This window comes from Hordeum vulgare, chromosome 2H (assembly GCF_904849725.1).
Source record: "Hordeum vulgare subsp. vulgare chromosome 2H, MorexV3_pseudomolecules_assembly, whole genome shotgun sequence".
NCBI classification, from domain to species: Eukaryota; Viridiplantae; Streptophyta; class Magnoliopsida; order Poales; family Poaceae; genus Hordeum; species Hordeum vulgare.
The window spans coordinates 634,919,590-634,937,362 of NC_058519.1; the positions used below are offsets into that span (position 1 = coordinate 634,919,590).

Consider the following 17,773-nt stretch of genomic DNA (forward strand, 5'->3'; position numbering starts at 1 on the left):
CGGGAATGACGAATGGGTTCCGGAAGTTCACCGGGGGGGCAACCCACCCCGGGGAAGCCCATAGGCCATGAGGGTGGCGCACCAGCCTTAGTGGGCTAGTGGGACAGCCCAAAAGGGCCCTATGCGCCATACAAAAGAAAATCAAAGAGAAAGAAAAAAAAGGGAGGTGGGAAGGAAGGGAAGGACTCCCACCCACCAAACCAAGTCCAACTCAGTTTGGGGGGGGGGAGCCTTTCCCCCTTGGACTCGGCCGACCCCCTTGGGGCTCCTTGAGCCCCAAGGCAAGGTCCCCTCCCTCCCACCTATATATATGGAGGTATTGGGGCTGATTTGAGACGACTTTTCCACGGCAGCCCGACCACATACCTCCACCGTTTTTCCTCTAGATCGCGTTTCTGCGGAGCTCGGGCGGAGCCCTGCTGAGACAAGGTCATCACCAACCTCCGGAGCGCCGTCACGCTGCCGGAGAACTCTTCGACCTCTCCGTCTCTCTTGCTGGATCAAGAAGGCCGAGATCATCGTCGAGTTGTACGTGTGCTGAACGCGGAGGTGCCGTCCGTTCGGTACTAGATCGTGGGACTGATCGCGGGATTGTTCGCGGGGCGGATCGAGGGACGTGAGGACGTTCCACTACATCAACCGCGTTCTCTAACGCTTCTGCTGTACGGTCTACAAGGGTACGTAGATCACTCATCCCCTCTCGTAGATGGACATCACCATGATAGGTCTTCGTGCGCGTAGGAAAATTTTTGTTTCCCATGCGACGTTCCCCAACAAAACTATGGTGAGCAGCTATTGTCTGTAAGTGATTTCTTTCTGTAATTTAAGTCTCTAGCTCAACTCATTCATTGCCTGTAATTATCCTTACTATATTCTTTTGTGTCCTATTATGCAGATTGAAGATTTCTGAAAGCAAAAGTGATGGAGTCTATGACATTGGATTCATTGATCCAAATACTGCTAATGAAGTTATGTTAAGTAATCATGCCGAAGACTCATAGAAAAACTTGCTAATGTTTTTGAAGGAACTCAATACCAGAACAGAAATATTATGTCGTTACAACTTCTAGTGAGTGTTACTATCTTGTACTACAAATTCGATTTTGCTTACTCGATGTTAAGTGTACTTGATGAGTTATGCATGCCCGCTTATATAAACGTGTGCGCAGTTTCCACTAGATCATGCTAATCACTAGAGTTGACGAGGTAATAGTTGAAACACTGGATTCACTAGGTAAAGACCCTACAGAATAAGCAGCCTGATTTTGATGCTCGACAGGTGATTTCAATCATTATCGCATTATGTCGTCTTTTTTAGTACATTTTCGGATATCAAGTAATTATTTTAATATAATACTCACTAACTTGTATACATATTTCGAATACATGCATGTACCATTTATTAAACGGTGTGTCACTTATGGGTATATATTAAAATAAAATTAAAATCAAGGTATTTATATTTATGTGTATATTTTTGTGAGTATAGCACCAAGACCTGCATATTCATTTGTATATTCACATTGAGGTATGTATATTCATGTGTATATGTATGTGTACACTCACATAGAGGTATGAATATTTCTATGTATATTTTCATTAGGTATAACACCAAAACATATTTACTAAAATGTATGATATTTATGTGCATATTTTTATCGGGCATAACACCGACACATACATATTTTCGTTTAATATAATACTTCCTCTGTTTCTAAATATAAGACATTTTAGAGATTTCACTATGAACTACATACGGAGCAAAATGAATGAATCTATACTCTAAAATATGTCTATATACATCCGTATGTAATCTACAATAAAATCTCTAAAAGGTTTTATATTTTGAAACGGAGGGAGTACCTAGTAACACATATCACAGTCTATGTGGGAATGTCAGATACATGTACACATATACGAACCCGTGTATGAATGTTCAGACTATTATTGTTTTGAAAAGCAATAATTGACCATTTAATATATTAGTATATGCAAAAAAAAATGTGGAAAGACATTATTTTGTCGCTTAGATGCCATGCACTAATAAATATGACTTGTCATAACTGACCAAGGTGCCTAGACACCTAGATGCCCCAAACATTTTACCTATATAGGACGTGTGTGTGTGTGTGTATACTAGTAAATGTGCCCGTGTGTTGCAACGGAAGAAGAGGATAAAATGCTGCTAAGAGAGCCGGCGCTCTTCTTCAACATGTACTTGCTGATTTTGTGGCCTCCTTTGGCTAGCATAAAGAATAACATTGTGATACTAATTTTGTACTCCAAAAACGCACTTGCTTGATCTAACTGAATGAAATTAAGTCTTGGATTCGTGAGTAACAACAAATTGTTCTGCTATGAATAGTGACGTATCAGATTAAACTATTTTCTTTAGCTTATAATAAATATTAAATACCTTGTAAAACTAAAATTGCTAACCCACCTTACTTTGTCGTTATGGAAATAAAACTTGACCCGTTTTATGAGAACAGAACTCTATCCGTTGGACGTCTATGGCCATGAAGGTTAATCAACATTGTCATTCTAAATCATCCATTAAATTGGCATGCTTGCCCCTAACTACAATTATATGAACAATTATTAGTATTCAAATTAATAGTATTGCCAAGCTTAGGTTAAATAAATAAGTTTAGATTAACTTAGTTCAGAAGGATCGATATAATCTATACTTCATATATAAGAAGCTACATGAGTTTGTGATGAAGATCATACCTCTGCTCGGCCATAATTTTCAATGTGAACAAACCTTAACAAATGATGTCCAACTCGTCTTTGTTTGGATGCATCTGAGGCGAGTTGTGGGCAATCTGGCTAGGCACTCCTCCATTCTTCTTCCATGCGCTCTCCTTCCGCTCTGTCCTTACACATAAAGAGGCTGAGGCACATACAACCAACTCTTCTTTCATTGTTGGAGTGGCATTACTTTTATGGGCTAAATCCTCTTTCATAGAGTAACCGACCCTTTCAGTATGGATGACTTCAGGTCACAAAACAGTGTTCTCCATGAAAACTGTATTTAGTTCACAACTGTACTTCGCTAGCTTCTCCTCTAGCACAAAAATCTATCCATTACTCTTCATAATTTGAGGATGTTCAGGATTTATCAATTTACACTCACAGTGGATAGAATGGATGGAGTATCTGGCTAGTAGGATCAAACAATTGATCCTTTGTTGATTGATTAATTAGTGAATTATCATTTTTCTTAAAGTGGATGTGCATGATGAATGATGAATCAGTTAACACTGACCAGCAAGCGTTGTGTCTTCCCTATCCTAGACCTGTGGTTGGGCAAGCAGTACTCGCTAGCCGGCATGCAGAGGTGACCACTCTCGCAGGATGGAGCAACAGGTGAGCATGTCAAAGTGAACGGCGTCGCAGGTACGAGTTGATGAATCAGTTAATAGGATACATAATAATTTGGGGGTATGAGTAGTTATGGCCTCAAAGATGCAGAAGCAAAATTGGTGGTACTTGTTCAATTTCTGTGGGCAATTTGAGGGACTGTCTCAGATAGTATTAGACACACGTTGTTTACTCAAATAAATTATATTAGCATATGTAGTAGAAAGTCGACACATTTGCACACATATTGTATCATGAGCTGAAATCTAAATAAAGAACAATCCTACTTTTTTATATACAAAAACTTTACACCGCTACTGACACAGCATAAACAAAATTCAGTTCATCAACCTGATAGTTGCAATAATTCTAATACATGCAAGCAAAACTTAGAGACTCCCAGTTACAGAAACAACAAGCAGTGAATAAAATGAGATGGAATATGCATGACATTGTTTTTTCAGCATCCCAGTTCACACGAAGTGACCGGCTGGTGATACAATCAGATGTATCAGTAGAGCAGCTAATAGATCTATTTAACTGCAAAGAGGAGAGCGCACTCTGACGTGAAATCGTTCAGTGAAATCACTGTCAGATCAGCCCAATAAAAACAACAAACCATGATGGAGAAGGAGCCACTACGTCGTGACCTCCTTCACTGCCAGATTCAGAGCCGCTATCACATCATACTAAATCTAGCACCCCACACCGCCTCTAAGTATACGGTGGTGCCGTACCAAGCCCAAGAAGGTGAGGGGGCGATGGGAGATGAGGTGGGAAGAGGGGAGGGACAGACCTGCACCACCGCCAGCCGCCGTGGTGTTCGGTCGCGCTGCTGGCCACTGTGGTGTTTGCCCCCGCCGTCGGCCGCCTGGTTGCCTGCTAGGTCGCCGTTGCCGGGACCTCCCCGAGCTCCCTCGCCTCCTCGCCGAAAGCCGGCGGCCGACATCATCCAACGCCCGCACGCCGCCCCCCTTGAACCGGCCTTCTCATCCTCCTGCGCCCGCCCGCCATCCCTCCTCGCGCCCGCACACCGCCCCCTCGGCCTCGCGTCACCGGCAACAAGACCCCGCCCCGAGCTCCATCGTCTCCTTGCCCGTCAGCCCAGCGGTTGAGGACGGGAATGGATAAGCCAAGGGGCGTTACGTGTAAAAACGAAAAGTTTTTTAACTTAACAATGGACTGCGGGTTGAATACAGAAAACAGTAAGGGTTTTTTTGCAAAACGGTCGCGATGGGTTTTTCGACAGAAGCGATAGTGTGTGTGTGTGTGTGTGTGTATATATATATATATATATATATATATATATATATATATAAAATAGGTATTTGTATTACGTAACTATCCCTGGGTGGTAGGATGTATTTTTCATATATGTATTTGTATACACATATGGTCATATGAAAAATTCTATGATATATATGATTGGTCGTACAAGAAATTATATTATAAATGCATAACGTGTAGAGTATGTATTAGCGTAAAATATGTCTAAATCATAAACCCAAAAAGTCTAAACCCTAAACCCCTAAAACATTAGTCCCGATTGGTGTCACCAACCGGGACTAATAGTCCCCAGCCCCGACGCGCACTAGCTATCGCGTGCTAAGACTTTTAGTCTCGGGTCGTGGCCAATCGTTATTAGGGGGGGGGGGGGGGCTTTAATCTCTATTTGTTAGTTCCGGTTGGTGAAACGAAACTAAAGGTCTTTTCCAACCGAGATTATAGCCCGTTTTTCCACTAATGGTAGGTGTTCTTGAGGTTAGTAAGCCGGAGCTGCGGCTCCGGGTCATGTGGTGGGATGTCAGCTCTGATTGCTTGGACGATTGAGTTGTCGACTCGTTTGGGGTGCAACCTCGGGGCTGACGTGTGTAGTTATATATCGGTTTTCTTTATAAACTGATTTTTTTTTTGTTTATATGAAAAGGCAGAGCTATTGTGGGTGCTCGAAAAAATGAAAAAAATATATCAATACCCACGTGATAGATCACTAAATGAGATAAAAACTGACAAGCTAGGTGATTGTTGGGCTTCCCGGTGATGTGGCGGATGTGCAGCGGCCATGGTAGCTGGTCTTCCAAGTGTGCGGCTAGATCCTCGCGGAGACCTTGCTTTCGGGAATTCTCCGGGTTGTGGAGGTGTGCCTTGCCTAGTCCATGGTTTGTCCAAGGTGGGAGGGAATCGGGCTCCCCTCAGGTGTCTCATCTCAGCGCATCGTGAGAGCTTTAGCTCCATTTTTGGTCAAGGCCTTCGGTTCTCAATCCATTCCAGGGACCTACCATAAAACGCACGGTCATGCCTCTCGAAAAGTAAATAAGTGTTTTTATTTTAACTTTTTGTCGTATTTTTTATGAAAAGAAAGTTCATCGAACGCTATCACAACTTTTGAAGAACACGGTGCGAATGATTCAAGATTTGAACGTATGATTTAAGAGATTAAAATGTTTTTCATAAACAATTCTAGGAAAAAAAGGAAACTTTCAGATTATGACATGAAACGCATATAATGTACGACACTTGTGCCAACCTGAATTGTAGGGAGTGACTTCTACAAAAATTACTCCTCAACCAATGATTTCGCCCGCGTGACTGAACTCCAACGCTGGGCTGGAACATCTATTCTATTTGAAAAGCGTACACCACTCTTGGAGTACAACACCGGCGAAGGTAGCTCTGATATGTTTCTCCTCCTTCGCCTCCTCGTCGCCAGCGTGCTGGCCTCCAACACCAGTGTGGCGAGGCGGTGAACATCCGGTATCCTTTCTTGATCGACACGGACAACGCTTGGGACTGCGGTTATCCGAGCATCCGCCTCGAATGCTGCGGCCGCAAGCCCGTTCTGCGCCTGCCGTCCGGAGAATACGCCGTCACCGACATCCTCTACGGCGACCGCAGGGTTTCCCTGTTCGATCTCGGCGTCTTCACCCAGCAGAACAATACCTGCCCGTTCGTCGGCAGGAAACTGGCGCACTAAAGCAGAGCATGCTCGCCTTCCTGACAACAAGGATGTGCAGGGTCACCGCTGCGTCGCTCTATCTGATTAAAACCAAGTAGTATTTGTTTTGGTTTGCTCCAACGTCTCAAATGCAACACTAGAACTTTTTTTAGGAGTTCAATCTGATTCCTATGGCAAGAGCCAAAACAAGTCCCTTCTCGGATTATATAGAGGGTAATCGTGAAACGGAAGTTGTTAAGCGTCCATTCATGTGTACAATGTGTGTCAGCTTCATCCTACTGTCATGGCTAACTGACGTTCAGTCTTGATCATGCTAAATATGTGCATTGGTTATCCAGCTGCACCCCCATGATTGAAGCATGCCAAATGTTATTTTTTTAAATACATCATGTTTAATGAGTTATCGACAAAATTTATATTCCAAGTAACAAAATAAATGATGTTCGCAAATTTTATTATTTCCGCTGTTTGGATACGCCTCAAGGAAAAATGACTCTATAGTTTTAGGCTGGACAGTAACCCTCTTGTAAAGAATGGGAAATGAAAAAGAAAGGCACTCTGAGCTCTAGGTCATTGACTCGCAGTTATTGACACATGTGGAGATGGTTAGAGCATCCATACCCACACATATCAAATATGACCCTCTAAACGTCTGCGGACGCGTCCGGGCAGTAATTGAATGTGTCCTTTATTTGTTCATTCGTGCAGTCACATTTTTCATTTTCTTCCTCATATGCCCGGTCACTTTGCACGTGATTGACGGTGAGAACGAGAGAAAAACGAAACAATGAATAAAAAACAAAAAGGTGGTCCGGGATGAGGTCGCGTCCTACATGGCGGACTGACCAGGCGCCTCCGCTCGCGTCCGCAAGCCCTCATATCTTATCCATATTTGAAATGAATATGAAGATTCGTGAACAGCCTGAACATATAGTGATGATATGATGGATCTGGTTGAATCATTTTTTTGTCTTTTCATGTTCGGTTATTGACTGGACGTGTCCGCAACCATATAAAAAATCATTTAAGACGTTTGGATGTAGATGCTCTTAGAGCCGTGGAGATGGAAAGCAAGAGCCTGGTCGTCAATAGTTTGAGACTGCTGATGGGTTGTCTTCTCTTCGCGTGATAATGTACGAGATAATTAACAACACTAGATGATGCCTCAGCGCGTTGCTGCGAGAAACTTGCTAAAAGAATCATGAAAGATGCTAAAAAAGCATCTATAACTTATGAAAAGTGAATGTAAGCTTATAAATAAAAATGAAACATAAAGAGTATAAAAAAGAACAAAAATGTGAATGTGAATGTGAACTACATATGTTGGTACATGCAACCAATACATATATTGCTAATATAAAATCTAATACAAAAAGGAACTTAAGAGTAACATGCATGAATTAATAATGTAATGCTTGTATGCATAGAGTAATGCAAAAACAATGTAATTTATAACTTACATGCATAAGTTGCTTATGTGACACACTTGCGTATCTAAAAAGTAACTAATGGATTGAAGCTATTTAAAAATAGAAGATTAGGGAGACGCATTGAGGTGTGTTGAAGGCGACGTGGCAAGACCCAAGTAGGGCTCTCCCACGCGGTAGACATTCGCCCCGGTCGGTCCCATAATTTTTTATTTTTAACCAGTCTTGTCTTTTTTGAAGGAAAAACCAATGTTTGCGTTATTAACCGGTTCTTTGGTAATCGGCCACTTCTTGACTGAACCACATGGCTGAACCACAGTTCAGATAAAAGTTGTCATCTTCAAGCAAAAGATGTACTAGACAAGTTATCATACTACAAAAATCTAATCTAAAGCTCTACAAATAACCAGTCTTCCATTTTGTATTTACCATGATGACGTGACTTCTAGCCTTTTTAACAGAATAGTAGTACTCCCTCTGTCCGTAATCTTTACAAAAACTTATATTTGAAAACGAAAGGAGTATTATTTTACTGATTGTTAAAGAAAAAGTGTTTAAATTAATCAAATGATTTTCTGTCACTTTGAGTCGTCTCACACATATGCCACGTGTCCCCCTCAGCCACTGCTTTCCTCTTCACCTTATCCCTTTCAGCGATCTCTCCTCCACTCATTCTCCTCCTTATCTTCTTCCCCTTTTTCCTTCAATGGCTCTTTCCTTTACACTCTCGCCGGCCACCATCGTAATCTTAGTCGCGCATCACTGCTACCTATTGCTTCAAGGAAGAGGCGACGAAGCATTTGCCGTCGCCATCGCATCTGGCGTCACCACCGCGTGCTGCGTAGCAGCGCCGTTGCACCCGCTCGTCCCCGGCGTGTGCTTCATCGTAGGAGCCACGTCATTGTCGCGCTACGATGGAGCACCACGGTGCTGGTGCTGGAGCTGTAGTGAAGGTTCGTCACAGGCCGTCGGGTGCTTCTATGGAGCACGACGAGGGCAGCCGGTGCTGGTATGGAGGAGCACCAATGCACGGGGGTGGTGTTGCAATGAAGCTCAGCCGACGACGCTGACGAGATGTTGCGATGGAGCCCGCGGTGCATGTGTCGCGCTCCAATGAAGCATTGCCAGAGCTGCGATGGGTCGCCGGTGCTGCGCTGGAGCACCCCCGTGCGAGTGTGGCGCTACAATGGAGCGTCGCCAGAGATGCGATGGTCCACTGCTGCAGCATTGGAGCACCGCCGTGCCGGTGTGGCGCTGCAATGGAGCATCACCGAAGCTGTGATGGGCCGTCGGTGTTGCGTTGGAGCGCCTCCGTGCATGTGTTCACGCTCCAATGAAGCATCGTCGAAGTTGCGATGGGTCGTCGGTGCGACTCCTGCTTGCAAGCGGGGCGGACCTGCTTCCATGGCGAGTCGCATTATGGTACGGCACATGTTTGACCAATCCAATGGTTATGAGAGGAAGTATCAGACGGCCCGCCATCCGAAAGATTTTCTGAAGAAATCAGTCGGTTGATTTGTAGTAGTCGCCATCGTTAAATCACACGGGCTTTGTCCATTCTTCACCATCTTCTCAGTTGTCCCAACTTTTGAACAAACCATGTATATTTAATTATAGAAGAAAATTGTTCTCTACAGTACAACGTTGTTTTTTGTTTTGTTTTAGTGAACCGGTGTAATTTCAAGGGGAATGACATTCCCCAGAAGATCGCAGATGGATTCTCTGCCCCACCCCCAACTGCCGCCCCCACGGCGAACGGGTCGCGCCCTTCGCCTCCCGCCTCCTAGCCCCCCCTTTCCTCCTCCTTGCCACCATCATAGGTGTGCTGTGTTGGCCCTTCGCCGGGCAGCCCCGGTGGCGACGGACCTCTGGCCTTTCCCTCCCGATCTTGGGTGGCATGTGGTAGCCCTTGTCCAGGTGGTGCTCCTTGGTGGTGACGGTCTCGCACCGCGACGGGTCGGGTGGCCAAGGTGATGGTTGCGCTGTCGTTGGTGGCTGGGTTGCGGTTGTGGCGCTTAGGCCCTGCATGCCCAGAATTGGGCTTTTTGGGCCCGATCTGGATCAGGGCGGGTCTTCCTTCTTGCCTTCGGTTGGACTGTTCAGCGGCTAGTGACGGAGGTGGCAGCCATGACGCCACACCACTACAGCATGGCGACGGGATCTTCACAGGGTTGTTTGTGTCCGACCGAGCTTATGGGTTGATCAAGAGGGTAGCACCGGCAGGGACTTTACAAGCCCTGGTGCTCGTCCGGGCCTATTTGGTCTGGTGTGTCCTTGCTGTCTTATCCAGTCGACACCCACCGATGGTGGTGGAGGACTACCTCCAGTTGGTTGTGCTTCTGTCGCCCTCCGGCTCCAATGGCTCGGTGTGCTCTTGTCGTCACGTCCGGACAGCTACCGTTTATGACGGTGGAAGTTGTTCCCTCCTATGTGGTTGTGATTCTGTCAGACCTTGTCAACCACTGTTTGGTCTCAGGCTGGCCAACCTTCCTAAGTTGGACATGGTGAGAAGACGATGGTGACTGCAAGACAAAGCTGATGTATATTGGTGGATGGCTTGATTGGTGGAGCGCCTCTGATTGTCTGGGAGGTGGTGCTTTGGGGGTCGGGAGAAATCCTTGTTATTTTGGCACTGGCACGGTGACGCTTGAGAGTGTCATTCTTCCTTCCTGAAGGACGTCGGTTGTACCTCTTCTCCACTCCCAGAGCGTATGGGAGAAACCCTAGGACATGTTCGGGAAGCAGAGTCGTCGTCGTCACTATCCTTCTTGGAGGTGTTGCTTCGTACGCGGCGAATCAGAGTGGTAGGATTGCGGTGGGAATACTCCACAAAGGACGCAATACTTGCAAGTCATTTTCATTTTCGTTGACCCACCCGGTGGCGGCATTGCTTTCTCTTTCTTTTCTTTTAGATGTAGATATGTTGTTTGCTCCAGCAGTGGTTTTCATGTTGTATCATGTGGTTGATATATTAATATAACGGAGCGAAAGCCGGAAATGCCTTTTGGAGCTCGAGCTCCATGGCACCCTTTATTTTTGAAAAATTCAAAATTCAAATTTTCTGTTTCAAAAAAATCTGAAAAAATATGCAAGTACAAAAGAACGAAATGTATATGTGTGCAAAAATTCAGGATGAAATACCTTAAGATGCAATCTGTGCAAAAAGAAATCATGGACTTTTGGGATGAATGGTATCATGTGTTAAAAAGCTACAAATTTATCTTTTTTGCACAAATCTCATTTCAACGTATTTTGTTCTAAAAATTTACACATATGTATGTTATGCCTCCATGCATATCTGAATTTTTTTTCAGATTTTAAAAAAATGTAAAATACATTTTTTGATGAATTTTGGGGTTTTGAAAACAGGGCTTCATGGAGCCCGAGCTCCAGAACGCCCCACTCGGCGAAATCCTATTTCATTGTGTAATTTCAAGGGAGGGTAAAACTTGAGGTGGAAGTAATGAGCTAGTAGTTGTGTGACATGGGGCAGGTGCGTACGTACACCTTGGGACCGTGAAAGAAAACTGTGTCCGGCTAGTCCATTCAGGCCTGGAAATGAAGGCTAGAAGGAAAACATTTGATGTCACATGACACGTGTACCTGAAAGTCGATACCCACGTGATAGGTACTAAATGAGATAAAAACTTAAAAGCATTCCCTAAATGGGGGTAAAACAGAGAAAACTCTCACTAAATGGGATAATCCGGATGAAAAATGTTAAATGACACAACAATATCTGAGTGAAGGTAAAACTGGAATTCACTATGTTTGGGTAATAAGCCGCCCTACCTCAATCAATGATGAATATATGAACACATAAATTAATCTAAAAAAATTAGCAATGATCCTACAGTTTCGTTGGCCCGGCTTCACCACTGATCTCAATGACCCATCCAACCCAAGGTGTGCTTCTCAATCACGTGAAGTGCGTAAAAGATTGGATCGTATAATAGAGAAAGGGATTTGTTGCTTTCTTAAAATGATAAAGCGCTTAGTCTCCCTCCTGTAAAGAGAAATGAAAGAAAAAATGCACAACTAACTCTAGATTCTTAATAGTTGGAGACTGTGGACCAAAAGCGAATGAATCGTTGTTAATAGTTGGAGACTGTTCATGCGTTGTCTTTTCTTCGTGTGATACTATGCAATGAGATACCTAGTTCAAGGAGGTTACGTGTATCCTATATATATATATATATATATATATATATATATATATATATATATATATATGTATATATATATATGTATATATATGTATATATATATATATATGTATATATATGTATATATATATATATGTATATATATATATGTATATATATAATCCGATAGTTTTTTATTTTTATACAACATTGTCACATGTTTCATATGCTTTATTATTCACAGAATATAATCCGAGAGCATTCTTAAAATCTGCTTTTCCAACTGTTTTAACTTTTTAGCATCTATTTATGCATATACTTCATCACGGTTCCCATAAAAACGCGCGGGCATTATCTAGTATCCTTAGAACCAGAGACTAGCTGAAAATAACATCAAAGTGAAGGTATTAGAGAGACGCTTTAAGATGTGCGTTGAAGGTGGCATGTCGAGATCCTAGTAGGCCTATCCCAGGTGGAAGACATGCGGCCGGGCTGGTCATATGGATTTTTTTTTCATTTATCTAAAATATTGGCAAGTTCTTGGTCTTAACACACCACTGTAACAAAAGCCATTTGCGCTCACACACCGGGAAGGCCGCAACCTCCCATTATGCCACCGACAAAAACAAATCCGCACCAGCCCGCGACGGATCACCATTCCAAATCAACCAAGCCTTGCTTGTCGCAACACAGCAGGAAAGAGCACATGATCGATATAGTTGGCGGAGATCAATGTCAACCGAAGTGCCCGTCTGTGTTACCATAAACTCCTTGTAAAACTAGCAAGGATAACTTGTTTTGCATCATGGGAGTAGTTTGGCACCCGTCAATCTCGACAAATTTTATGTTGTTCTTCCTCAGTCTAGTGGGTGGCCTTGCATGACAGAATCCAGAGTGTCTTCGCCCCCATTACGTACACGCAAATTGATTTTTCTTCCTCTTGATTGTTTTTACTTTAAATTCTTGCTCATCTCATTGATTTATAAAGTTGTTGTTTTTTAACAGAAAAACAAGAACCTTTTCAGTTTTAACGTTGTGATGGCTGGAGCAGGCTTGTATCAGGTTTCCCGCAGAATAAAGTTTCTTATATGAGGTTAATAAGTATTTTATGTGTTCTTGATGTATCGAAAGAGTACACGATACATTAGTAGAAAATGAGGCTTTCGGCCGGAGCCCCAAATCGCATTAGCCTCGGTTTCAAGTAAAACCGAGACCAATGTCAAGCATTGGTTCCGGTTCAAGCTGCCAGGGCCTCGCGGGCCAATAGTCCCGGTTCGCTTCGATGCATTATTTCCGGTTCGTCTCAAAAACCAGAACTAAAGATCCAGCGACTGACACGTGGCGTGTCGCGGAGCATTAGTCCCGGTTGGGGGCTGGAACCGGGACTAATGGTTAGTCTTCTGTCCCGGTTCTGGCCATAAACTGGGACCAAAGAGATGCCTATATATATACCCTCGTCCCTACCCATCCTCTCCTTTGTTTTTGGGCCTAGGTGTGCATGTCATGCTCTTGTTGCCACCCTTCTATGCATGCACAAGAGGTGCTCGATGAAATGCCCGGGCCATACTTAAGCTTTCTCCTCTCCAAGCTCGACCTACAAGCTCCATTTTTCTTAATATTTATCTAGGTTTGGCGGTGCACCAACTACACAAGTTTTCTAAAAGGTTAGCTACTTCATCCTTTCATCTCTTACCGCTAATTTAGCTCATTTCAAAAGTTGTAGAAGTAGAGTGGTTTGTGGGTTTTAGTATACGAGTGTATGTGGGAGTTTTTTTTATTTAGATGCAAAATTTAAGCTTAAATTAACTTCTTAGAGTCTGCACATGTGTAGGGTGCCGTCCCATGCCCGTCCTCACCGTCGTCGATCGCCCGCGCCGATCTCGTCGCCAGCACCACCGTGGTGAGCCTCTTATTCTTATATTTTTTTAAAGAAGAAAAATTCTTTCTTTTATGATTTAGATAGATACTTGTATAAATTACTTATTTTTTTTGTTATTGTATAGTGTGATGGTTTTGGTATCCGCCCACGTCGGCCATCGTCCGGTCTATGAGTCGGACGTGGTATATTTTCTTTTATTACTATTTTTTTAGTTAGTGTTTATGACGACAATTATGTTAACCAACGTGACATGAATGTTCTTATTTAGGATGTATGTGAACCGGAAATTCCAACCGATCCTCTTGTCGAGAGGTTAAATTTAGTTTAAAAAGAAAACAACTACTTGAAGAAAAAATTATAAATAATTGAGGAGAAGAATATGGAACTGGAGTTGCATGTTGCCGATGTCGTCGATGATCACAAGATCAAGATCGATGCAATGCGGTTGAAGATGGATGCAATGCGCTTGAAGATTAGGAATATTAGAAAATATGTCATTGATAAAGAGGCTTGGTATCATTATGTTGTTGGGTCAATTATTACCTTAGTTGCGATTTTGATTGCATTTTTTGTTGCATTTAAATGTTTTACATAGTTGTATGTTGTTTTATGAGAGAACTTTGTGTATTTATTTTTGCAATAATAACATTTGATCACTAATGTACTTTGGTTTTAATTTGATCATAAACTTGTATTAATTTGGTCATTTCTCTGTTCATGATGTTCTGCAATGGTTTTTTGATATACTTAATTTCATAATACAGATGAACCGTCAATGAATGTACGGTGATGGACGTACTTCGGAGTACATTACGAACCGGGACTAGTGCCCCTCTCCTGCCTATAAATAAACCCTCCCCACCCACTTATTTTTTTTTCTTTGCTACGCACAAGAGGTGTTTGATGAAATGCCCGAGTCACATTTAAGTTCACACAAAATGGTATCCTCGACCGAGGTTAGCAACCTTATCTTTTTCATCTGTAATTGATACAAAAATATTGCATGTGTCCATGTACAGTGATGATTTCACTATTCATGTACGATGGAGATCGATGCACGGAAGCGATGGATGTACGGCGAACGACGCGGTTCCGAATTTATTGCAGGTCTGCATAAATTTATCGATGTGGCTGAGGCAAACAAAGTGGATAATTTCATGCCTTGTCCATGTGTTGAATGTCAAAATGTAAAGGAGTACTCTAGCTTGAAAACCATTCAAGGCCACGTGCTTCGGAGAGGTTTCATGCCCAGATATTATTGTTGGACCATGCACGGAGAAAGAGGGGCTAGGATGGAAGACAATGAAGAAGAAGATGATGATGACAACTATCCTATGTTCACTGAAGAATACAGTGATACTGCAATGAAACACAATGAAGAAGAAGGAGGTGAAGAACAACTGGCATCAGATGAGCCCGCTGATGGTCTTGGTCGGGTCATTTCTGATGCAAAGCGAGAATGCGATAACACATGACCAAACACATCAATAACAGCTTTGCAGAACTTATATAGGGACTCTAGGCGTGTAGACTCGCTCATACGGACGTACTCATCAATGAGATCACCGTGCACTCCGTATGCAAGCATTCGGACGGCGGTAGTGCATTTCTGATAAGAGGAGAAACCAATCTTTCCAACGACATCCTCTTTGCACTCGAAATAGTCATCATAGCCGACCACCCCCTCTCTAATATGGTTGAAAAGATGCCTACTCATACGAAAACGATGGCGAAATTTGTGATGTTTGAATAACGGATCTGTTGTATCAAAGTAGTACTTCCAAAGAAGGAGATGCCCGCTCTCTCGGTTGCAATTCAACGTCGGAAGGTGGTCCGGAATAGAGCCACGGAACAACAACCGCTAGCTATTGAGGTAGTGATGGACCAACACGGCAGCCAATATCTTCTCCTCCTCATCGGATGACGAATCGTCGGAATCGTAAAGGAAATAGTGAAGAAGAAAACTCGTCGGCGGAGTCCATTTTGTACCTTGGCAAAGTGTCGAACAGCTTGCGGGCCTCGACGAAGAGAGTGGACGGCGTCCGAGGAGCGTGCTGGCGAGGCTCTGGCCGGGGCGGCGAGGCGGCTTCTTGGTCGCGGCCAGCAGCTGGCAGAGTCACCGAAAAAATGGGCGCCGGCGACGGAGGGAGCGAGGGTTGCTGTTGGATGGGGGGAGTCCAATGTGCCACCGACCAGCGGTCGGGGGGGGGGGGGAGGCGAGCTGGCACGCGGCCGTCTCGTGTCCGCGCCGACCCAAATCCGGCTCAAAAATGGGCTGGGAATGGGTCGCCTGCAGACGAAAAGTGGACGCGCGTCCGTTTGGGTCGGCGCGTTGGCCGATTTTTGTGTCCGCGCCGATCCAAATAGACGCCAGAGGACGAAATGGATTGCCACGTTAGAGTTGTCATAATAACCTAATAAAAATCTAGATATACTTAGGCAAAGAAATGAAAAAAATTGGAGATTTTTCCTGCCGATTGTCCTAGTCACCTTGGCCGTCCCACTGACCGGAAGCCCTCACATCTTCACCCAATTTCATCCTACGGGATATCGCCACGTCGTTACGCCATGTTGCCTGTCACTACGTTATCCAAATCTGGCCACATCGATCTTGGTTTTGAAAATTTGCACAAGTAGTAATAATCTAATAAAAATCTAGATATACTTACGGCAAAAATATGGAAAATTTTGTCCTAGTCAGCCCAGCCGTCCCAGCTGACCGGAAGCCCAATTTCACCCTACTTAATATCGCCACGTCGATACGCCATGTTACCTGTCACAACGTTATCCAAATCTGGCCAAGTTCTCGGTCCTACCAACGCACTATACTACAATAAAAAGGCCTTCCCGCTCGCACCCGGGGAAGGCCGCAACCCCCCGCCCCACTCCAAGCAAAAGCAAAGCCACGCCACCGCGGCAGCTACACAGCACCATTGTGAACCAACACATTTCCTCCCTGCCGCAGCAGCTCGCACGCCCAGCGATCGGCGACCCGTCGAGCTACCTTGGGTTGTCGGCGGCGATGGCGATCCACCTGCTGGCGTTCATGGCGGCCAAGGGCTTCGTGCAGGTGTTCCAGGTCTCGGCGCCGCTGCTGTGGCCGCTCAACCTCTGGCTGCCGCTCCCGCGCAACCTGCCGGAGGTCTGCGTCGTCGTCTGCGCCGCGCTCGCCTCCCACGTCGCCTGGCTGCGCCGCACGTACGCGCGCCGCGGCTCCAGGAGGAGCCGCGACGACTACCACAACGAGCTCTACCGCCAGGCGCTCCTCGACGCCGCCTACTAAGGATGCTGGAGCAGGACGGGGTTCCCTTTTTTCCTTCTTGGGTTTGATTTCTACTTAGGTTTCTTCTTCTCGGGCTGCATGCTCGATCATTCATTGCAGAGAGCGTCCCGTGAATCGTGATATGTGTATGTTGGCTGTAAGTTGTAGCATTCAATCTGTAGATACGAGTAAATTCTGCTACAGTAGTAGTTGATTCGACGGATTGATAAGGACAAACACCACCAGGAGCCACACATCGAGGAAGACATGCCGAAGGCAATGGCATTGGTTGGCATCCCACCCCACCTGATCGAAAGCATCGAAAGCACCAAACCGGATCCCTGCAGTTAGCCGCCCGATGTCCTTTATCCAAGCAGCGGAAACACCTTAGAACAAGTACAATAGTAGAGCCGGCTGTAAGCTCATGTCATGTCACCTATAGACCATCTTATAGCTAACATGTACAATAGTTGATTAGAAGAGTGTACTATTTATTTATTATATGATCCATCTTTCATACTCACAAAGTGCCTAGGAGCACGTACTAGAGCCGGTTCTTAGCTAAGAGCCCGCTTACCTTCTCTCTCCTCTTCTCTCTCCTCCAACTAAACAAAAATATACTATTTTATTTCTTATAGCCAGCTGATTTAGCTTTATTGTACTTGCTCTTATCCCTCAGGCGCATGGGCGGAGGGGCGCGCTCATGATGCCTCAAGGCAGGGCAGGGCATGGCATAGC

The 17,773-nt window shown here is 44.4% G+C and overlaps 1 protein-coding gene across 1 annotated transcript; it reads left to right on the top strand.

Annotated features, from left to right (window-relative positions):
- The first annotated feature begins 16,620 nt into the window (after positions 1-16,620).
- On the top strand, positions 16,621-17,554 carry LOC123428142. Its single transcript, XM_045112306.1, has one exon. The coding sequence runs from the start codon at positions 16,796-16,798 to the stop codon at positions 17,054-17,056; it is 261 nt and encodes an 86-aa protein (XP_044968241.1). The 5' UTR covers positions 16,621-16,795; the 3' UTR covers positions 17,057-17,554.
- Positions 17,555-17,773: the final 219 nt, after the last annotated feature.

Excerpts from the sequence above, each read along its gene's own strand:
- LOC123428142 (XM_045112306.1), top strand. The coding sequence starts at position 16,796 with ATGGCGATCCACCTGCTGGCGTTCATGGCGGCCAAGGGCTTCGTGCAG.